The sequence below is a fragment of the Hyperolius riggenbachi genome, chromosome 1 (genome assembly GCF_040937935.1).
Source record: "Hyperolius riggenbachi isolate aHypRig1 chromosome 1, aHypRig1.pri, whole genome shotgun sequence".
Lineage (NCBI taxonomy): Eukaryota > Metazoa > Chordata > Amphibia > Anura > Hyperoliidae > Hyperolius > Hyperolius riggenbachi.
In genome coordinates this window covers 427,074,877-427,098,703 of record NC_090646.1, presented here as the reverse complement: position 1 = coordinate 427,098,703, position 23,827 = coordinate 427,074,877, and the positions used below count along the sequence as shown (strand labels likewise).

The window sequence follows — 23,827 nt, the reverse complement described above, 5'->3', positions numbered from 1 at the left end:
ACCACTGCTCAAATCCCTATCTACACTAACGGATAGATGGTCTACACTCCCGCTCTCATGGCTAGGGAAAATTAACTCAATTAAGATGACGTTCTTACCTAAGCTTCTTTACTACTTTCGGACCCTCCCTGTCAAAGTGCCCCCCCATTACCTACGCACCCTCCAGCATAAAATACAATCTTTCATTTGGGGTCGTAAGCATCCTAGAGTTAATAAGTCAACCCTTTTTGCTCATAAATTAGACGTGTGGATTGGGAGTCCCCCAGATTAGCTCATACTACCGAGCAGCAACTATAACTCAACTAACACGGGTATTTCAAACTTGTGACACCCCTCTCTGGGTGTTTCTCGAGATCCCAGATAGTGCCCCTATGCTCCCGAGCACCCTCCTTTGGGTACCGCATAAGATGCGGCCCACTACCCTTAGCCCCCCCATGCTTCATAGCTTCCAAGTTTGGGACTCAGTCCGGTATTCCTCCCATCTCCTATCCCCCCACCTCCACCTGCTACCTCTGGTTAACAACCCACTTTTTCTCCCAGGGTATGAGAACCCGGAAGCCTTCAGATGGTGGGTCGATAACGGCCTCACCAAAGTTATGCACTTTATTAACCCTAGAGGGGTGTACAGTTGGCCAGCCCTACAAGAAAACTTCCAGGTCCCACCGAGAGAATACTTTCGATTCCTACAAATAAGACATTGGATGCAGTCCCTCACTCAAAATAGGGAGCCCCCTTTCGACCCCACTCCATATGAGAATATATGTCTTCACCGCCCCAACTCCAAAGGGTTAATCTCCATAATCTACTCCTTCCTGACCCGACCAGAACACCCACTCACCCACGCTTACATTACCAGATGGGAATCCGATCTGTCGGGCACGAGAGACAGAGAGGACTGGCTTAATATATGGAGCAGGATCTCCTGCTGCTCATCGAATCTTCACACCATAGAGGCGGCATATAAGGTTATGACCCGCTGGTATCTTGTTCCGGCAAGAATAGCTAAGGTGTTCCCCTCTGCCAGCCCCTTTTGCTTTCGTGGCTGTAGGTCACACGGAGACATGCTCCATATTTGGTGGACCTGTCCCAGGCTCACTAGATTCTGGTGTCAAGTTTTTAGGCTACTTTCATCCCTCTTTCACATAACCATCCCCAAAAACCCTTGGCATCAGGGGCGTAGCAATAGGGGGTGCAGAGGTAGCAACCGCATCGGGGCCCTTGGGCCAGAGGGGCCCCGAAGGGCCCTCCCTGAACTTCAGAATTAGCTCTCTATTGGTCCTGTGCTCATAATAATCACTTTTATAGATACTTTGAATAGTGGTAATCATTAACAAACTGTTCCCCATCCCTTCTTGCACCTCTGACACTGTAGTTGCCATTGGCAGGTTTTGGTGCGCCACATCAATTGTTATGTATAGAGTGGTTGGGGGCCCCATTGTAAAACTTGCATCGGGGCCCACAGCTCCTTAGCTACGCCACTGCTTGGCATGCTCTCTTGCACGAAAAAATAGAATTGCTGACTTTACCCCAGAACAAACTGGCCTCTTTTGTCCTTTCAGCAGCTACAATGACCATTGCCAGCAACTGGAAAAAACCCTCGGTCAGCATTAATGAGGTGAAATCCAGAATCAACTCCTTCATGACTAATGAAAAGCTAACCAGTATCCTGAAGGACACTCACAAAAAATTCGAGAAGAGTTGGGACCCCTGGATTCAATTAGAACACCCCCTCATGGAGAGTTCCTTGATCAGGAGGCTATGAGTCGGGATGGCCCTTTTCTTTCTTCCTCTCTCTTTTTCCTCTTCTCTTTCTCCTTTTCCATCTTCCTTTCACTCTCTCTTTCCTGATTCTTTCTCTTCCGCTTAAACTCCCCAGTTGAGCTTATCATGAGCGACCTCTCTGTTGCCCGTCTATCGCTGGACGACGAGCACGGGGGATCACAGTTTTCCCTGGCCATTGGCTAGGACCACCCCCTTCCCACCCATATACTTGCCCCAGATAGTTGGACATGGTCCTCTGGGTCACATCTCTATAAAGTCTCTAATATGCACTATTCCCTAGTTTACATTTTGATTATGTTATCATTCCTCTTACTGCATGATATTTGACCAATGTTATGTTTATCACCCGGTTATTGTATGACGTCTGACCAATGTTACGTTGACTGTTACGATACTACTTGGCCACATTGTTAGCCTTAATGTATCTTTTGAAAATGAAAAATTTAATAAAATTTTTGAAAAAAAAAAAAAGAAATCTCTGTTGGTGGGAAGAAAAGGGGGGGGGGGGAATCACTTGTATGCTTAGTTGTACGGCCCTGCAGCGAGGCCATAAAGCTGCAGTGACCGATTTTGTAAAAAATGGCCTGGTCACTGGGGGGGGGGGGGGGGGGGGTTAAGCCCAGGGTCCTCAAGTGGTTAAGTTCATGTAAATGTGGTTCCACCCATGACCATACCCACATTCTGGTGCATGGCTACACCCATTTTTTGTCTGGAGTGACCAAAACTGCCCTGGATCTCTTAGGATCCTAGCAACGCCCCTGCCCTTCTGCCAAAACAGATTACAAAATTATGAAAATATTATTTTGTGTATATTACTTTTGGAGATTTGATGAAGAAATGACCAGGTTTGTGATTAGCGTACCTTAAAACAAACCATGAAGCCTGGAAAGCAAAAGAATTTAGAAACTTAGCACAGTTGAAGGATGCTCCTCAGGCTTCACCAACCCTTCCATCTTCATCTTTGCAGCCATCATCCCCTTTCTGTGTATGAGCATGGCTGCACTGCACAGGCACCACTAGTGTTAGCACCTGCACAGTAGCATGGAGCCGCTTGTGCGCACATACAATTAAGCCGCCGGGAGATTTGGGCGCAGGGTAAAGCCGAAAAACATCTCACCCTGCTCCTGCAAAAGTCCCGGCGGTGCTAATTACTATTCCCCCTCCAGGTCACCGTGGACTGTGGGGAAAGATGTAATTCAGCTTGCAACTATTGCTGATGGTGAAATTACAGTGCTTTTATAATAATTTGTGCTCCGTCTTTTGACTCACTCAGCGCCGCTATAGCAGTAATTCCCATTATGGCGTACAACAACACCGGCTGCGCCCAACTCTCCAGAGCTGTTTTTACAATGCTCCCAGCTCCTGCATGGAGAAAAAAGCAGTGCACAGGTGCAAGCCAGGCCATACTTTGCACCTGCTCACTGTGGCAGCGCTTGTACATGGAGGGGGGTGCAGCTGCGAGCAATATTCATCACTAATGTTGAATATTGTAAAAAGTGTCCCAGCGCAGGAATTAAGTGGCATAGACAGACTGGAAAGAGGCTTCCAGAAATAAGTATGTAACTTTTTCTTCTGACGTCAGGTACCCTTTTTAGTTTTGCCCAGTATGTTTTGTATTAAATAAACACTGGCGAACTCAGGGGGCTATTCCGGGTGTCTGGAACCTCCCCCCTGCACTGAGCTGTGTATTCAGCCAGGGAAGCCCGCATAATATAAACAGCCTCATTCTCCCTCCCTTCTTACTTCTGGTGCCTCCCTCCAGCTAATAGAATGAGAGAGGCAGCCGAGCTTCCCTCACAACCCTCACAAGAAGATGCAGCCTACAGTGAGAGAATGTTGATTATGGAGTCCTGGACTCTCCACAGCACAGAAGTGTCAGACATGATGAAATTAGAGTGCAGGCAAGCTGGTAAATATGCACAGCATGATGCAGAGCTTGCCTGGACTCAGGGTCTGTGGGCAAACATCTGTCTGGTCTCTCCCTATTGTTATAATGACTGCATGTGTGGATAACAAGCTGAAAAGTTTTTGACAGTCCCTAGACTCCAGGAGGGCTTCTTTCTGACTTGTGTGAGAGACTGACAGGGACAGGAGTCCGATTACAGGCAAGTAGCCTGTGTGATGTGGGACTTCAATACAGATAAGTTCTCTGCTCCATCTCCGGGGCTATTCTCAATTTCTCCACTCCTCTCTCTGGGCTAGTGCAACGCCAAAATGACAATAGCAATCGCTAGCAATTTGTGAGTGTGATTTTGTGAAGTGATTTTCAGAGTGATTTTTGAATGAATTGCTCAAAAACATGCTACATGCAGTATACCTGCGATTTTGAAAAAATCACAACGCTGCTGTGGGAACACCCACATAGGGTAACATTAGCCAAGCGCTTTTCAAATCACTGTTGATTTGAAAAACGCTCAGAAGCACTCTTGGTGTGCACCAGCCCTCCCTCATTCACCTTTGTTTCCCTCTTCCCCTAGTGCTGGCTGGCTGACTGTGTGTTCTTGTCTTACAGGAAAGCTAAATAAAAGTGCAATCCTGGTGAGGCAAAATATTATTATTTAGTATTTATGTAGCGCCGACATCTTCCGCAGATGCATATATCCCTGCATCATATGGGTATCGCTTGCGCTATGTGAAACTATGTAGCATATTCCACTGAATTGTCCAAACTAAGTCTATCTCCTGTTCCTCTCTTGGGGAGTTGTTCCAGCGCTGTACCCCGTTCACATTTGCTGCTACCAGAAGCCCTCAGAAACACTAGTGTCCTTGAGTACTTCCAAAGATAGGCAGCTCCGTAATACGCCAGCGCACTTTTGTGCATGGGCAGTATGGAGCCACCTGTATTCGGAAGCACTCGGGACATACGTGCTTCTGGACCTTTCAGGAACCCCCCCCCCTTAAAAATCCTGCGTTTGCCCCTGATAAAGTCCCTTATATCACCCTAAAAAGTGAAAGAGTAGGTAGGCGTCCACAGGCTATCAGTTCAGGATTCTTTCTGTACAAAAAGAGAATAGCATAGAACTTGGCATGTGATCCAGCATCCGCACTCTCCAGCTGCAGTACCTAAAGCCATGTGAGCAGCAGCAGGAGCAGCAGTCTCCGCACTGTGCCCTCTGTACGTATAGGCGGAGTTGGCCCTCCGCGCTGTGACTCTTGTCATCGCTGGGCTTCCGTAGTGAGGGTCCGTGTGAGTGCAGCTGCTTTGGGAGGCAGGTGTCAGTTTGGAGAGATTCCTGCGTTACTACAGCTACTATTACTACGCTCTACAAGCTGCCGTCGGCGTCTCCGGTACTGCCCGTGTCCAGTGGGAACGTCCTTGGCACAGAGCGCACTTCCCGGTGCGGGCCGTGAGAAGGCTGCGGCTGTCTAGTCAGGTCCGGAGGAGATTCTACACAGCAGGTGGGACACAAAGACCGGAGGGCAGCACTGCGTCAGATGTGGAAGCGCAGCGGTGCCCTCACTCCTCCAGAGCAGTAAAGTAGTTGGTCAGCCTGGCAGCGGTCCTGTGTGCTTCATCTCCTGCTGCAGGGCTACTGCGAGGACTGCGACCAGGGCTGTGTTCCCACTTGAGCTGAAAAGGGAAATTTTTTGATTCTGGGGGTCTCTTCTGCTACACATGAGCATTTATAGACACATCTGGAGCTGATGCTGAGCTTTTGTCATATGTTGGGAATACACAATGAGTTTTCGGCAGATTTACTGGCCGATCGGTTTACTGATCATTTTTCATTCACTTCTATGAGAAAATTCGTAATCAGATCGGACACGTCGAAATTTATCTACTGAGCCACCTATCTGCCCAAAAAACTCATTGTGTATTCCTAGCAATAGGCAACCGCGGTGACAAACCTTATGCCTGGTACACACCATGCAATTTACCGTCAGATGGGTCGAATAAATTATTTGTGATAGGTGTGATCTGATTTCTGATTGTTTTTCTGATCTCTTCTATACAAAATTGATCGGAAATCAGATTGGACACAATTATTCGACCTGTCCATCTGATGGGGAAATTGCATGGTGTGTATCAGGTATTACTACTTTTTACCAGCTAAATATTGGTTATCCTCCAAGATTCCCCAGATGTCTCTGTCTGTCATTATAAATCGTGCCCATTGGGTAGAGCAGGTATGATTTATCAAGCCAATGCTAAAGCCCTGTACACAGGCCAGATTAAAGTTGGCTGAGGCAGCCGATAACGACCACCTCAGATCAGCGTGTGTAAAGCAGCCCCTGCTCAGCGAGTGATCTGGCCAAGTGATGGTCACTTGGTTTGTTGGTGTTGCTCACCCAGCCCTCCACCCCCATCAGCCCTCCACCCCCACATAGCAGCAGAACGTGTCAGCTGTACAGCCTCGGACCAGCGATGTTACACAATGATCCCATCAGGCAACATTAATCAAGCGTGTGTATGGGCCTTTAAGGTGCCCATATATCACTATTGCAACCTGATTGACCGGAATAGAATTTGTACCACAAAAACATGGCCACCCTAACGATCTTTCAATCAATTGCTGGCCAAACTGTTTATATAGCTCGATCAGAAAAGTCCAAAAAATCTCAATTGCAAAGGCTCGATTGGGTGCACGGTGGTAACAGTACTCGGTATTGCGATGACCAACGGTGTCCTCCCCCGTGCTCACTGTGTTAGTCTCACCTCTCTGCCGGTGTGACTCCTGGCTTCCTCTAATATCCACCGTCACCATGAGCCCCTTTACCTCATGTGAGACGTCAGAACATGTGCTGAGACACTTGGTCCTGCTCTTTTGGTGACGGCACACACTAGAGACCAGGAGTTGTGCCGGCAGAGAGGTGAGATAACACAAGCAGGTGTACATGGAGGACACTCCACACTTCGGGGGCCTGGCTGCGGCAGCAAGACGATTCCCAATAGATTTCATGCTGAAACCTATTGTAAATCGCTGGGCAGTGTGTGGCCAGGCAATAAATCCTTCTCTGACCAGGTTCGATCAGAGGGGGATCTTTCTAATGGGCAATCTGGCCACAAACTACTTAAACTACTTTCCATAAACTACTTAAATCATCTGGCAAATTACAAGAATTTGAATTGAGGGGGCTGAACCAGAATTTTGCATGGGGTTAAAAGGAACCTGAAGTGAGAAGTATATGGAATCTCCTATTTTTATTTCCTTTTAAAGAGAACCCGAGGCGGTATTCAAACTAAAGAAAAAGCGTGCCACCTGATCCGGGGGTGGGGGTAGCCAGATCGGTCAGCGTCTATTACCACTGCTCCTGCTTGCCGCTCCCATGTCTGAACTTGTCAGCTTTCACTTCTGTGACCTCTGGGCTCACGATGCTGCAAAAGCAGCTCTGCGGAGGAGAGCCCTGATTAGCATGGAGGGGGCAGGGAGCAAGCAGTGGACAGCCATTGACAAGGCTCTGATAGGCGGTGAAAGGGCGTTCCTCTCCTGCAAAGGACGCTCCTTTTCCATTAATTTGCTGACATTCTGCATGTTGGCAATTTCAAGGAGGGGGGGGGGGGCTAGCAGGGCACAGGGGGGTCCGAGAGCCGCAAGGAGGGCACACAGAGGGGTGTCCTGTAGATGGGAACATGCCTCTGTGTCCCTTTTTTACATTTAAAAGCTGCTTTGGGTACACTAAACAATATTAGTTGCCTGGCAGTCCTGCTGATCTATTTGGCTGCAGTAGTGTTTGAATCACACACCTGCAACAAGCATGCAGCTAATCTTGTCAGATTTTTCTCAGAAACATGTAATCTGCATGCTTGTTCAGGGTCTATAACTTATGGCCCATATCCACTAGCGGTGGGATGTGATGCGATCATTGCATTGCATCCCACCACGGGTACTTCCGGTCGCATTCCGGACTTCTGGATGTGGCCGCTTATTAGCGTTTATGGAATCTGGATGCGTGTTGCGAGAATCTGTGGCATGCTGCAGATCCTCGGATCCCATCGGACCACTAAAAACCGCACGGCGTGGAAACTGTTCCATTGCCATGCATTAGTTTCGGTTTGGTGCGGTAATTGCACCAATGGAAACAGGCCCTAAGGCTGGATACTGTGCGATGCATAACGCACGCATTATGAGTGTGAACTGCAAAGGAGACTGAACATAAACTTTCTTTCAAAGTCTGCATCCAGCTAGTTAGAATAGCGCAATCCGTTACAACACAGAAGTGGGAACAGCCCCATAGAATTGTATGGGCAGTGATTTGGCATGCAGAATTATTCTGAAACGCAACGTCCGTAGTGTGAAAGGGTCCTAAAAGTGTTATAGGCTAGACTGGCAGGCAATTGGTATTGTTGAAATTAAATAAATATGTCCTATCACTCCTACTTGAGGTTTCCTTTAAAACAGAATTGGAAGGTAATGACTGATTAATTTAAGCTAGCACTTATCGTTAGCTTCTGAATATGAATCGCCCTGTACAAAGTTATGGTCCAGCTATATTAATTCCAGTTCTCTTGGATGAAAAAAATTCATAACAATAAAATTCCACTTTCTGCTGCATTACAATAGTCTGCTAACAAATAGAAAACAGAATAGTGACTCATATATGTAGTGGAAATAAATGTAGTAGAAGAAAAGAAACTAAAAGTGATTTGTAGTTTTCATTCTCTTTAGGATGTGGCTCCTTTTTAATAAAACTCCTTGCAGTTTTTGTAAAAAAAACCGCTTGCTTCTGTGTGTATACATTCTGTTTCTGGGATCCACAAAGGTAGTATTAACAGTTCTCAAGCAATTAATGTATTAGAGGAAAAAAGGCAGCACTGCTACAGGGTCGTATGTTCTTAGCTTATCATAGCAGGCAAGGACTGAATCATGTAAAGGTATGACTTTTTTTTTTGTATAAAATTGAGCTAATCTATCAGGCTCTTTTTACACTGTCTGTTGCGTTCTGTTGATAGTGGATATTTCACTTGAATAATTATAGTAGGAGTTCATTATTCCCCCTCACCAAACGAGACTACATGTGACTCAGCCTCCATGGGTAGTTTATGACTGAATAATATGTAAAGATGAGAACCAGAGGTAGTTGATGTTATATAGTTAATTAGTTCCAAATAGTTACCTTTACCCTTATATGAACATATTTTGCAAGGTTTATAGCTGAAATTTGTTAGTAGCATTATTGCTTTTCAATTTGTGTGATGACTCAATGTTTCATTACCAATGCTATTTGTTATACAGTCCCCGTTAAAGGGACACTTAAGTCAAACAAAAAAAATGAGTTTTACTCACCTAGGGCTTCCAATAGCCCCCTGCAGCTGTCCGGTGCCCTCGCCGTCTCCCTCCGATCCTCCTGGCCCCGCCGGCAGCCACTTCCTGTTTCGGTGACAGGAGCTGACAGGCTGGGGACGCGAGTGATTCTTCGCGTTCCCAGACACATTAGCACCCTCTATGCTGCTATATGGTATATGATATATGCTATAGCAGCATAGATGGCGCTATTGTGGCCAGGAACGCGAAGAATCACTCGCGTCCCCAGCCTGTCAGCTCCTGTCACCGAAACAGGAAGTGGCTGCCAGCGGGGCCAGGAGGATCGGAGGGAGACGGCGAGGGCACCGGACAGCTGCAGCGGGCTATTGGAAGCCCCAGGTGAGTAAAACTCATTTTTTTTTTGCTTGACTTAAGTGTCCCTTTAAAGAGAACCCGAGGTGGGTTTGAAGAATATTATCTGCATACAGAGGCTGGATCTGCCTATACAGCCCAGCCTTTGTTGCTATCCCAAACCCCACTAAGGTCCCCCTGCACTCTGCAATCCCTCATAAATCACAGCCACACTGCTGACAAACAGCTTGTCAGAGCTGGCTGTGTTTATCTCTATAGTGTCAGTCTGCTGCTCTCCCCGCCTCCTGCAGAACTCCAGTCCCCGCCTGCATCCCTTCCCTCCCTGCTGATTGGAGGGAAGGGACGGGGGCAGGGACCGGAGGGAAGGGCGGGGGAGCAGCTGAGACTGACACTACAGATGTAAACACAGCCTCACAGCACGGCTGTGATTTATGAGGGATTGCAGAGTGCAGGGGGGACCTTAGTGGGGTTTGGGATAGCAACAGAGGCTGGGCTGTATAGGCAGATCCAGCCTCTGTATGCAGATAACATTCTTTAAACACACCTCGGGTTCTCTTTAAGAGGATCCCACATAGATACCCTCCCTTAATCCAGCCACGTTGCAGGCTTTGCCAAAAGCATTAATTTCTATAAGGCCTCGGCCGGATGGGATTTGTGGGACTAGCACTGAGACACATGATGGACGTGGGGTTTATAAAATTCTGTTTGTGGACCGAACTCTGCTCATGTATGACTTGAAATTCTTTTCATGTATTTTCAAAATGTTCAATAAAAATAGTTTGAATCAAAAAAAAAAAAAAAAAAAAAAAAAGGATAGTGGAGATTAAATCCAAATTTATTTCATTCCACCTCCTAAATGGGGAAATCTTGATCTGGCTCTTTCCACAGAACTCTCAATTGCCTGGATTTTGTTTCCTGAACCCTTAAAGGACACCTAAACTAAGGCCCGGTTCACACTTGCGTTTTGAACAAATTCTTACCGGTGGCACGGGTCCGTTCTGGTCCGGTCCGTTCTGAGAACATCCATTCGCCATCAGGAGGCCATCAGGATCCGGTCAGGTCACGTTCGGTTTTCATCGGATCTTTTTCCGTTCTTCATGCGTCCTGCATCCGTTTCCGTTTTCAAAGAGGGGCCTGGAAGGTCTGGAAAAGCGCTGGAGTCCTTGGGAAGAGCCTGCCGTGTGGACATCATCCTCCTCGTCCTGCGGGGCCCTGCGTCTGGATGGTCGGGTCCTTCCCTGTCCTCCGCTGTTTTCTGGGGTGGCTGTGGAGAGGCTGGGGGCTGTCCGGCGCTGGGTACATCCACATGGCCGCCTGTACCATAGAGAGCCCCACAGGAAGTGGGTTAGGACGTCCGGCTTACATCTGGAAGTGTGTTGTGCACTTCCATTTCCCATCAGTTCCTCTTGTGCTGGATTTCTTGTCCGGATCCGGTCCGGCGGTGGTGGATGGAGGACCAGTCTGGAAAATTGGAGCATGTTGGAAAATTTCTGACCGCATCCGGATCCGGAGGAACGGACGAGTGCGCACGGGTCCATTGATTAACAATGGACCCTTAATCGTCTGTTACGTTTGCAGACTTTGCGGTCCGCAAAATAACACAAGTGTGAACCGGGCCTTCGAGGGATATGGAGGCTGCCATATTTATTTCCTTTTAAACAATTCAAGGTGCCTGGGTGTCCTGCTAATCCTCTGCTTCTAATACCATTAGCCCTGGACCCCGAACAAGCATGCAGATCAGGTGTTTATTATTTAAGTCCATCTTATTCTAGTCGGACTTCAGTTGCAAGCTGCATGCTTAAGGTGTGTGATTTAGATTTCACTGCAGCCAAAGAGATCAGCAGGACTTCCAGGCAACTGGAATGGTTTATTTTATTTGGTTAATGGTTTGTTATGTTAAGGTATAGGAGCAGTGCTAAAACGCTGCATTCCCGCAGCAGAACAAGGGCTTTATACCCCCCAAATACCCGGGGCAAACATCGGGGAGCGCTTCCTGTAAGAGGCAGAGCTTTGCGCTGTAGCTCTGCCTCTATTGGAGTCTATCTCCGCCGATCGCCGCCTCTCCCCACCCCTCTCAGTCTTCTTTTACTGAGAGGGGCGGGGAGAGGCAGAAATCCAAATGGAGATTAACTACAGTAGAGGCAGAGCTACAGCGCTAAACTCTGCCTCCCCGGGCAGCAAAATCCACTAATTGAAAAGTCGTGGAATTTTGCCCCGGGATGTGGGGGCTATAAAGCCCTTGTTCTGCCACGGGAATGCCGCGTTTTAGCACTGCTCATATTCCTTAAAATAACAGTAAAAACAGGTATGTAAATTGGCTTCTCACTCTCTTGAAGTCCTGGGAACGTGCAGGATCCTCCAGAGATCATCTGCAGTTATGCATAAACCTTCTATTTGGCCATAACCAATGCTCACAAGCAGAACCACATGACCATGTACCATCTCATGCTGCAAAGAATCCCTCTGCATCATTGGTTGCTGTTAACTTAAAGAGAAACTCCGACCAAAAATTGAACTTTATCCCAATTAGTAGCTGATACCCCCTTTTACATGAGAAATATATTCCTTTTCACAAACAGACCATCAGGGGGCGCTGTATGACTGATATTGTGGTGAAACCCCTCCGACAAAAAAAGTTCGAACTTTTGGCAGTTTCCTGTCTGTGAACCTTGTTGCATTGTAGGAAAAAGCTGTTTACAGCTGTTTCCAACTGCCAAAAACCATGCAGCAGCTACATCACCTGCCAACAGTAAAATGTTCACTGGAGTTCCTCTTTAAAAGGAGAATGTCGTGGTGTGTCCCCCCATCCTCCCCTAACCTCAATCCTATTGAGAACCTTTGGAGCAACGTCAAGCATAAAATCTATCAGGATGGGAGGCAGTTTCCATCCAGACAGCAGCTCTAGGAGGCTATTCTGACTGAACACGTCAATTAGTGCGTAGGAGATTTGGACGCAGCCGGCGCCACCATAGACCGTAATAGGAATTACGGCTATAGCAGCGCACAGAGAGTAACTTCAGCGGCGTCAGAATACAGAGCTGAAGTTAGTTTTAAAACACTAATTCGGCCGCCAGCAATAGCTGGAAGCCGAATTACATCATTCCCCACCATCCATGTGGACTTGGAGGGAGAATGGTAATTAACCTCCCCGGGACTTGTGCAGGAGGAGTAAGCGGTATATTGGCCATGGCCTGATTTCAGGCAAGGCCATGGCCTAGGGCACCAGGAAGCAAGGGTCAGGCAGCGGGCTGGCACACTCATGCAGTTAAGCTGCCAAACATGTGAACTGCAGCAGTCGGACAAGTGTCTTGGACTCGGGAATGAAGGGGCAACAAATGTAATCAGCTTATTGCCTGTGACCTGAACTGACACTTATTATTACTGTTGGCCACTTGTCTAGTCCAACTCTGCCCTCCACCCAGCGCCAACCTACAAAAGCGTTAAATTGGCCCATAAATGGAAAAAAATTATAACCATTCCGATCACTTCACATGTAATCGATCCACAAAACAGATTGATAAAACGATTGACAAATTACTCATTTTTAGTTGACTGGCACAATCAACACTGTCCCATCCGATCAATCGGAGGGTTGATCATTCAGTAAAATTGTTAATAAGCATCGTTTATATATTGATTACTGGAACCAGTAAAAATGTGTGTATATGGTACGGGGTTTGCAGTTTGGCAGGGGGCGGCTGGTGATAGTGGCCTTAGGCAGTAAGAAGTACAAATCCGGCCCTGATATCGGCTGTATCCTGTGCCCAAGTCTCCCGGCGACGATTTCACGCATACTCAATCTGACATTCTGCCAAGAAATTTAAGCAGAAACTCCAATAACTCACAAGTTCAGTGGATGCAAGAATTGTGAAGCTGATATCAAATAAGGGGTACTATGTTAATATGTAACTTGACCTGTTAAGATGTTTTTGATTAAAATAGCTTTTGATTTTTAGTAAATATTTCTTCCTAATGCTGCAATTTGAACAAATGACAATTTTCAGTTCTTTACAATCCATAAAATGTTTTGAAACTCTGTTGTACGTTATAATTTGGAACAGTGCATTTTAACTACTAGCCGACCGCTTCACGCTGATGGGCATGGCCGCGACGGCAGCCAGAGGACCGCCTAACGCCGATCGGCGTAAAGTCCTTGGGCTCTGTTTTGCAGGAGATCGCACGCAGGCTGTGCGCATATCTCCTGCTTCAGTCTCTGAGCGGCGATCGCCGCTCGGGAGACTGTTAGGCTCCATTCACACTAGAGGATTTTGCCACGATTTTTTTAAAGCGCTATCGTAATGAAACTCTATGGGCCCGTTCTTACTTGGGCGATTTGCACTAATCGCCGCAAATCACCCAAAAATGGGCAAAAACGACAAACGCAAATGCGTAGCCTGCACCATTTTCAGGCGATTTCCAGGCGATCACGTTTCAGTGCTATAGAAGCGCAAAACGCGATCGCGGCAAAATCGCCGCAGTGTTCAGTGATTTTTTTTTTTCCGCATGAAATCGCGGGAAAATATCTACTGCAAAACGCCGGCTAAAATTGCCGGCGTTTTGAAAACGCACGTGTGAATAGAGCCTTAGACAGCGAAACAGCCGTCTAATTACCCGTACAGCACTTCGATCACAGTGATAGGCCGGTGGGGGAAGGGAGTGGCCACTGCACCTATAATAAAAAGACAATTTTAATAAAAAATAAAACAAATATTTATAAAAAAAAAAAAACGAAACACCTGTGGTGCAATCAGACCCCACCAACAGAGAGCTCTGTTGGTGGGCAGAAAAGGGGGGGGGGGGGGGGTAAACACTTGTGTGCTGTGTTGTGCAACCCTGCAGCTTGGCCTTAAAGCTGCAGTGGCCTATTTTACAAAAAAAGGCCTGGTCTTTGGGGGGGTTAACACTGTGGTCCTCAAGTGGTTAAGTTTATCTTTGAAAAGCATGCTGTTATCATTAGGTTTGTCCAGTAACATTCAAATTATACTGTACTCTTCCATAAGATTTCTCATATTCATGTGTCTGCTAATTTCATGCTAGTTTATGTATGACATTGCTGCTTGTTCATGTTGTATAATATATTGGATCATATTGATAAGTATTATGAAAATGTTACGTTGCTTTACCTTTTCTGAAAAAACAATAAAAATTTGGACAACAAATTATACTGTACTCTAAGGGCTGATGAATCAAAAATTATGCTGACTGCCTCTTACTTAGGAAAATCAGAGAAACTATTATTTTGCATAATAATTTGGAACGGTGTTTTTACATCAGCTCAAACTGACTGATGATTGATTGCAAAACACGGTTTAGGAAAGGTCCTTCTGCTAGGGCTGTTTGAGTTGTGATTTTATACCGATTTTTGGCAAATGATTCTCATGCAATTTTCACAGCACTTTTTTGCTTTTCTATACTTTTTTTTTTTTTTTTTTACAGAATTGCAGTACAGTAAATCCATGGATTGCAAATAACTTGGTTTAAGAGCGCTTTGCAAGACGAGCACAATTTTAATAAAATGAAATTGTGACTTGGTAACCAAGAAAAGCCTTTATATACAAGAACGTATACCCACGTCACATCATCACATCACAACTGAGCCGATGGCTCTTCTTCCTTTGACGCTACAGAATTGTATTTCTTTGCACTTAATCTAAGTGCAGTGACTGTACAATGTCACATTTCCGTGAAAGTAGGCAAAAGCATCTGTCATTAGAGCCACACAGAAAAAGGTTGATGTGAGCCAACAGATAGCATTGATTCTGTCTTCAGTGAGTCATTTTTACTTTATACAATACAGTACTTTGTATTAAATATTTTTCAGTACATTTTTTGGATTGTGTAACAAATCATTGGAGTTTCCATTAATCCTTCTGGGGAAGTTCTCTTTGATATAAAAGTGCTTTGACAAGCATGTTTCCAGAACCATTCATGCTCGCAAACCAAGGTTCCATTGTATCTGCAAAAATGTCACTTGCAGTGCCTAGGAGATAAAAAACTGAATCTCTCCAGTGCAAAATAGCCAATTTGATTACATTAGCCAAGTCTCTGTGTCCCTCGTCACAGCTCTGCTGGCAGCCACTCTTCTGCTGTCTCCTCCTTAGTGGCTGCTGACCCAGCCAGGTCAGTGGCTTCTGTGCATGCGTAAGTGCACGCACGCGCCACTTGAGGCCGTGCTGACATGGCTGGGTTGGCGCCTGCTACGGAGGGGACAGCAGATGAGTGGCTGCCAGTAGAGCTGGGATGAGGGACACAGACTTAAAGGGGCTGGAGGAAGCCCCAGGTAAGTGTATCGGCATTTATTTTATATTCGCTCATGTATGCTTTTAGGCTTCTTGCACACAGGGACGTTACAGGCGCACGTTAGTGCAGCCTGTAGCGCTCCACCAACGCACAGCAATATAACACAAGTGGGCTGTTTACACTGCCCACCTTGCGTTACATTGTAACGCAGCAAAGTACTGCATGCTGTGCGTTCTAGGCGGCTAAGCCGCGTTAGACTGTTTGCACATGCTCAGTCATGTTGGGGAGGAGGGGAGAGCGGCCGGGCACATGGCTAATTAATATTCACTGCACTCAGTGACGTGCAGTGTTTACTTCCTGGAGCGGCCGCTCTGTGCTGCGATTGGCCGCATGCGTCCAAGAGTAAGCCTCACGGCATCACGGACGCCAGAGTGAGCCGCACAACGCGGCTCACTCCGACGTCCACACCAGAGAGCACCAGGCGTTGTGTTAGGGGCACGTTATGTGCCCTATAACGTCCCCTAAACGCAACGTCCTGGTGTGTCACTAGCCTTAAGGTAGTTTATACCCTGATGCAAACCGAGAAGGCAGTTACTTTGTCATGTACCTAAGATTCTGGAAAGGTTTGTGCTAGAACCTTCTATCCCTAATGTTCTGGATTTCTTTCTGGCAGGGTTAAACAAGGAGTCAAAATTCAGCACTGTTAACCACTTCACATCCAGACCTTTTTCCCCACTTATGGACCAGAGCAGTTTTGACAGTTTAGCTATGTCCTTATTTAATCAGAAAGAACTATCCCTACTTATCACACAGAAATGAAATATACAGTGGGTTGCAAAAGTATTCGCCCCCCCCCTTGAAATTTTCCACATTTTGGCACATTACTGCCACAAACATGCATCAATTTTATTGGAGTTCTACGTGAAAGACCAATACAAAGTGGTGTACATGTGAGAAGTGGATCGAAAATCATACATCATTCCAAACATTTTTTACAAATAAATAACTGCAAAGTGGGGTGTGCGTAATTATTCGGCTCCCCTGAGTCAATACTTTGTAGAACCACCTTTTGCTGCAATTACAGCTGCCAGTCTTTTAGGGTATGTCTCTCTACCAGCTTTGCACATCTAGAGACTGAAATCCTTGCCCATTCTTCTTTGCAAAACAGCTCCAGCTCAGTCAGATTAGATGGACAGCGTTTGTGAACAGCCGTTTTCAGATCTTGCCACAGATTCTCGATTGGATTTAGATCTGGACTTTGACTGGGCCATTCTAAAACCTAGATATGTTTTGTTTTAAACCATTCCATTGTTGCCCTGGCTTTATGTTTAGGGTCATTGTCCTGCTGGAAGGTGAACCTCCGCCCCAGTCTCAAGTCTTTTGCAGTCTCCAAGAGGTTTTCTTCCAAGTTTGCCCTGTATTTGGCTCCATCCATCTTCCCATCAACTCTGACCAGCTTTCCTGTCCCTGCTGAAGAGATGCACCCCCCGAGCATGATGCTGCCACAACCATATTTGACAGTGGGGATGGTGTGTTCAGAGTGATGTGCAGTGTTAGTTTTCTGCCACACATAGCGTTTTGTATTTTGGCCAAAAAGTTCCATTTTGGTCTCATCTGACCAGAGCACCTTCTTCCACATGGTTGCTGTGTCCCCCACATGGCTTGTGGCAAACTGCAAACGGGACTTCTTATGCTTTCTGTTAACAATGCCTTTCTTCTTGCCACTCTTCCATAAAGACCAACTTTGTACAGTGCAGGACGAATAGTTGTCCTATGGACAGAGTCTCCCACCTGAGCTGTAGATCTCTGCAGCTCGTCCAGAGTCACCATGGGCCTCTTGACTGCATTTCTGATCAGCGCTCTCCTTGTTCGGCCTGTAAGTTTAGGTGGATGGCCTTGTCTTGGTAGGTTTAAAGTTGTGCCATACTCCGTCCATTTCTAAATGATCGCTTGAACAGTGCTCCGTGGAATGTTCAAGGCTTTGGAAATCTTTTTGTAGCCTAAGCCTGCTTTAAATTTCTCAATAACTTGATCCCTAACCTGTCTGGTGTGTTCTTTGGACATCACGGTGTTGTTGCTCCCAATGTTCTCTTAGACAACCTCTGAGGCCCTCACAGAGCAGCTGTATTTATACTGACATTAGATTACACACAGGTGCACTCTATTTAGTCATTAGCACTCATCAGGCAATGTCTATAGGCAACTGACTGCACTCAGATCAAAGGGTGCCGAATAATTATGCACAAACCACTTTGCAGTTATTTATTTGTAAAAAAATGTTTGGAATCATGTATGAATTTTTGTTCCACTTCTCATGTGTACACCACTTTGTGTTGGTCTTTCATGTGGAATTCCAATAAAATTGATTCATGTTTGTGGCAGTAATATGACAAAATGTGGAAAACTTCAAGGGGGCTGAATACTTTTGCAACCCACTGTATATTGTTTTTTTCAAGACAAACTAGGCTTTCATTGTATGCCATTTTTTCCCCTGAACAATGTTGTTTTCTATGAATTTTAATGGGAAAAAAATTGAAAATACACATTATTTCTCAGTTTTACCAATTCCAGTTTAAAAATAAAAAGTGCTACTGTAGATAAAAAACACATTTTGTTTGGCAATTGTTACTGCTTATCACAAAACTTAGATTATGTTCCTGTCACAATTTATGGTGAAGATATTTGATTCTGAAATAATGCTACAAAGTGTATTTTTCACTCTGAATTGAGAAAATAAAAGTATTTTAATGGTAAAAATCAATCTCATTAGCTCAGGAAACATATTTTCCCATTCACCAATTAGTGCTGCATCAGATAGTGCCAGAAATGTGCACAGGAGAAACCCCAATCCTGCACAGCACTGCTTCTGCTACAAGACGTATATCTACTGACTCGTGGCTTAGATGAAGTCACAGAGGATGTAGATATACTGCAGTGGTGGATAAAGTGGTCCATGCTGCTGCTCTCAAAGCATTATGTGATAATCGCCTTTCGGTCAGGTTCAATGATCTGCACATTTCTTAGAGCAGTAAACAGAAAATCTGTAGGGATGAAAAATTCTTTACCCTGGGGATATCATTTTTATTCTAGAAGATTTAGCTATGGCCCCTTTTGAGCCCTACTGGCTAAACTGAGAAACCTTAGGTTGTGTACATATATCCAATTTTTCCACTTCCATGTACTATGAGAGCTTATGATTGGTTAATTTTGCCACTTTTCAACTTGTAAGAGTTTTTAAAGCTTGCATTAAAAGGCATTATAATATACATCAGGAATTATATTTCTCTGTTAAAGGACAACTGAAGAGAGAGGTATATGGAGGCAGCCATGTTTATATCCTTTTAAGCAATACCAGTTGCCTGGCAGCCCTGCTGATCCTCTGCCTTTAATACTATTAGCCATAGCCCCTGAACAAGCATGCAGCAGATCAGGTGTTTCAGACTTTAAAGTCAGATCTTACAAAACTAGCTGCATGCTTGTTTCTGGTGTTATTCAGATACTACTGCAGAGAAATGGACCAGCAGGGCTGCCAGGCAACTGGTATTGATTAAAAGGAAATAAATATGGCAGCCTCCGTATACCTCTTACTTCAGTTCCCCTTTAAAAACACTTTCAGTTAGGTGTGACAGGCAGCTTTCTATCAGCCATTCAATTCCTGCTCAAAGCTGGAGCCTTTGTTACTCTTCACACCTGGACTAGAATCCTATTTTATGGTCAGTAAGTATTGTTTATACGCAATACTGTTGCCATAGTTATATTAAAGAGACTCAGAGCTGAGTCATACTGGTGTTTTTGTTTTTTTACTTACCTGGGGCTTCCTCCAGCCCCATAAGCATGACTGTGTCCATCGCCGTCCTCCTTAGTGCCTCACTTAAGCCACAATCTGGTCCGGTAAGCGGCTCAGTGACGTCAGCGGGGGGCCTTCTGAGCATGCGTGGACCTTCTGCGTAAGCGCAGGAGTCCCCAGCCGACGTCACTGAGCCGCGTACCGGGGGTTGACTGCGACTGAACGGAGGCACTCGGGAGGACGGCAGGGGAACAGAGGCGCCAAAAGGATAAAAGGTAGCTAAATGAGCTTAAAAACCAAATTCTTGGTAAATAGAGGAGATAGTGGTGGACTTGCCTCCTCCAAGTAGACACACAAGGACTGTAGTAAAGACAGTCAATACATTTTATTTATGAACTCCAAATATGCAACGCGTTTCACAGGTTTGATCCCGCTTCATCAGGCAATAACAACGGAGCAATAGCATATGTGGTCAGTAGAAGAGCCAGGCACCTCAGGACACATTCATGCTTATGGGGCTGGAGGAAGCCCTGGGTAGGTAAAAAAAAAAAATCAGTATGACTCATCTGAGTCTCTTTCAATAAAAGTATAATTTCATTTTTGGAAATTGATACAGTACTGTACTTGATTGCAGTATGAAATAGACGATAAAAAATCCTACAAAGCAATGTATAGGTATAGCAACTTTTTAAATAAGTTATTTTTTTTAATCCTTTTTGTTCTGTTCAGGTCTCATGACAGTTTTATGGCTGTTTGTTTCTAAGATATTCTCTGGTTATAATTCTTGGTTGTGAGCAGTAATGATGAGCAAATAATGGTGTCCTGTAGATTAAGTTTTAGGATTATACCAGTTTAATAAACATTTTAATGGGAATATGTGTTTTTTACAGTTACAGGGCGTACTCTTCTACAATGGCTTCAGCTGTGGCAAGCTTGGTCCCTACAACTGCCTCCCGCTTCGCTCTGCTGCAGGTTGACAGCAGCAGTGACTCTGACTCAGAGAAAGCAAAAGGACCCCGAAGTGCAGGGAAACAACGCTCTGCCTCCGGTACAGGTGGAAAAAGCAACGCAAATGAGAAAAAGAGGGAAAAGCGGAGGAAGAAGAAAGAACAGCAACAGAGTGAAGCTAACCAGGTAATGGTGACATTCTGCTTCATGTATGAAAATGCCTTAGGAAATATAACATTTCATTCAGTCTAGTTGCTAATTGAAAAGGAACTGTAACCAAGGATTGAACTTCATCCCAATCAGTAGCTGATAACCCCCCTTCCCATGAGCAATCTTTACTTTTTATCGGATATCTCATCAGGGAGGTTTATGTGGCTGATGTTGTGGTGAAATCCCTCCCACAGTGGGAGGAAGTTTCCTGTGTGTAAACCTTGTTGCATTTTGGGAAATGACAACTTCCAACTGCCAAGCAACCAGTCTCTTTCTGTGCATATGTATATCTATTAAAAAAAAAACAAAAAAAACCTTTTAGCCTATTGCAATGTTAGTGGGTGGAGTTATAAATAATGGCAGTTGGTGCAGTCTAGTTTTTTTCTTGTCTGCCAGTAGTAAAGATGATGACGTGCAGGCTCATTGTGGATCAAACAATATGAACAAATAACATGGCGGATATCAATCATTTCTTGATCTCTCTTCTATTTTTTTTTTTTACTTCTCTCTTTAAAGGACACCTGAATTGAGAGGCAAATTACATTTTAAACAATGTAAATTGCTTTGTAAAGACAAAGAAAGGAAAATCGAGAGCCCCAATAGTGTATTATTGTTATTTGGATAATCGTATTAGGTAAAGTAGAACAATACTCACAAGTGTGGGTTGCCGAATATAGGCAACCACTGGTAGCGCTTGCGGGGATATTAGGCCTGTCCCCACTCAGGCTAATGCTGGGTACACACGATGCGATTTCCCGCTCGATTTGCGGGATCGATCGATTCTTTCCTACATGTTCAATCGGGTTTCGATCGATACAGCCGTCAATTTTGCATACTTAACATGCAAAATTGACGGCTGTATCGATTGAAACCCGATTGAACATGTCGGAAATAATCGATCGATCCCGCGAATCGAGTGGGAAATCGCATCGTGTGTACCCAGCTTAAGAAGTCGCTCTCCGTATACAGAAAAAAGGTGATCACACCCATCCAACCAGTGGATACAAGATCTGGATATAACAGAGGCGCCAAAAAGGATAAAATACATTAAAACTCTAAAATGGAGGGTATTGGATGACTTGCCTCCCCAATGAAGACACAAGGATAATGAGCAAAACAATTTATTCTTATTCCAATAAACTTTGCAACGCGTTTTGCGAGTCTATAGCCAGCTTCCTCAGGCAGTATAAAATTGGGAGCAACTGTAAGCAAAAACATATACAAAATATATTTATTTTTTTTGAAAAATATTAAAAAAAAAAACAGGGACATAAAAGTGGCAATAAAAATAGGGACATAATACATATAGGCCACACCCACCATAAAAATAGAGACATGAAATATTGTTATCAAAACCATTCTTCTGGTAAGCCAAATCACCTGAGAAATCATTCCATACAATGATATTGGAGACCAAATATTACCAAAAAGTTATTATCATAAACATATTTCACATAGATCCATATACTATCAACTAGTTTACCAAATTCATAAATTATTATGTAAGCCGATAGTATACAATTCCATGCATGGGAGTGATTAGCTATATTAACGCTCTGTGTATTACATATATCAGAGCCAATTTGTTCCTCATTTAACCTCCTTGCCGGTTATCCCTAGCTGAGCTCGGGGTAACCCGCGCAGGAGGATTGCTCAGGCCCCGCTGGGCCGATTTTCACAATAATAATCAGGGACAGAGCTTATCTCTTATCTCACGGAGGATGCGACTGTTTTATGTCAGTGAGCTGCGCACAAGAGCTGACACATGCACAGTTAGAAAAGGCTCTAGTCCACAACAAGGCAATGAGTGCATGCAAATAGCGATGACTCGGAAGTAGTTCTGGAGTCATGTGAAATTGTGGCCATCTTGCCGATTGTTATTAAAGGTATGATTTATTGATTTTGTAATTTATAGGCAGCGGGGAGCGGCGAAAATATAAGTCATTAAGAGGGGAAAAAATGGGGGAGACGTTCATATGTTTATTTTATTAGGGAAAAAACCAACACAGTTCTTCTTTAACATTTACATCCCCTACCTAATGTCTAACCTTAACCCTCCTAAAAGTGGCTCATATTTTTTGGGTGGCCAAATTTTTTGTCTGGAGGTTATGTCTGCTGCTAAACTTATGTTTATGTCCTTTAGCCAAAACTAGTTGCAGAAAGGAAAATATACATACTGTAGTGTTGTAGTGCTTAAAAACAGGCGCTCCCAGTCTGTGTATGCAGTGGCATAAGACACTGTGCTGTAGACCTGAGGAATTGGCCAGGTCCTGCAAAACATGTTGTCCTTTCCTGTGTCCAATAAAATTATCTTAAGGGTCTGTTTCCACTACTGCGGAAACCAGGCCGAATTCGGAGAGTTTCCCGCAGGCGAACCACGCGGGGAAACTCTGCCATAGGAAACTATGGCACCGCCGGCCGAATCACTTACTTTAGTGATTCGGTAAACATCGCCGTCAGTTTCCGTGCGGGAGGCTGCGGATCCCATAGCTGTGCATGGCACGGCTTCTGGGATTCGTCAGCGTTCCCGCTGACCAGGAAGTGCCACCGCGCCTCTCGCAGCCGCACGCGGTGGCCAGTGGAAACGGCCCTTAAACCTACCTGAGGTAAGACTGTTTCATTACCCTTGCTTACCCATTGCTTACTACATTGGTGCACCACCTGCCATCTTGTGTACAGTTCTCCAGCTATGTTGGCCATCCCTCAGCTTCCGTATAGGAACAGAACGTGTCACTAGCCTGCACATTAGCGATGTGCCTGTACAACCTTGGCTCCAAAATGTTGCTTGAGACCTCAAGCCCCTGATACCTGTAATGGAACATGCCTCGTAAATGTGTGTACAAGGCTTGACTGGTTTTCACAGTTCTGTGTAGATTTATGTTCTCCAATCATCCACATTGCATATTTTTAGCTGATTATTATGTATTCTCCTGCAACAGGACAACTCCAGCTCCCTTTTTCTTTTTTTTTCAATAGAACAGTGGCTACAGCTCATCAGAGAAGCCAAGGATTCATTTTTATACAGTGCTCTGTTATAGAATGCAGATACGTTGGATTATAGCCAGCTATTCTCTCTTGGCTGTACTTTGCTTAAAGGCAAAAGTCACATATTGTATATTGATAAAAAAAAAATCCATTTATTAAAATGGAGACTGCAGACATAACAAATAGGCTGTTTGTTTTTATTCTGATTTTGCAATGTTGACAGTACAAGAGCATTCATAGGAGATTAGAGAACAGGAGAGGACTAGTTCTTACTGACACGTGTGCCATTGCTTTATATGAAGATAAATAATAATTGTTT

The 23,827-nt window shown here is 44.8% G+C and overlaps 1 protein-coding gene across 3 annotated transcripts in view; it reads left to right on the top strand.

Moving 5' to 3' along the window:
* The first annotated feature begins 4,943 nt into the window (after positions 1-4,943).
* The window catches only part of GKAP1 (G kinase anchoring protein 1), a 70,023-nt gene continuing 51,139 nt past the window's right edge, over positions 4,944-23,827 (top strand). For 2 of the 3 annotated variants that reach the window (XM_068236953.1, XM_068236939.1), the window contains exons 1-2: positions 4,944-5,181; positions 20,256-20,499. In XM_068236953.1, the coding sequence (XP_068093054.1) occupies positions 20,278-20,499 (222 nt within the window). In that variant the 5' untranslated portion in view covers positions 4,944-5,181; positions 20,256-20,277. Of the gene's footprint in view, positions 5,182-15,013; positions 15,107-20,255; positions 20,500-23,827 lie in introns of those variants that run through there. The other variant, XM_068236946.1, reaches the window with a different exon arrangement.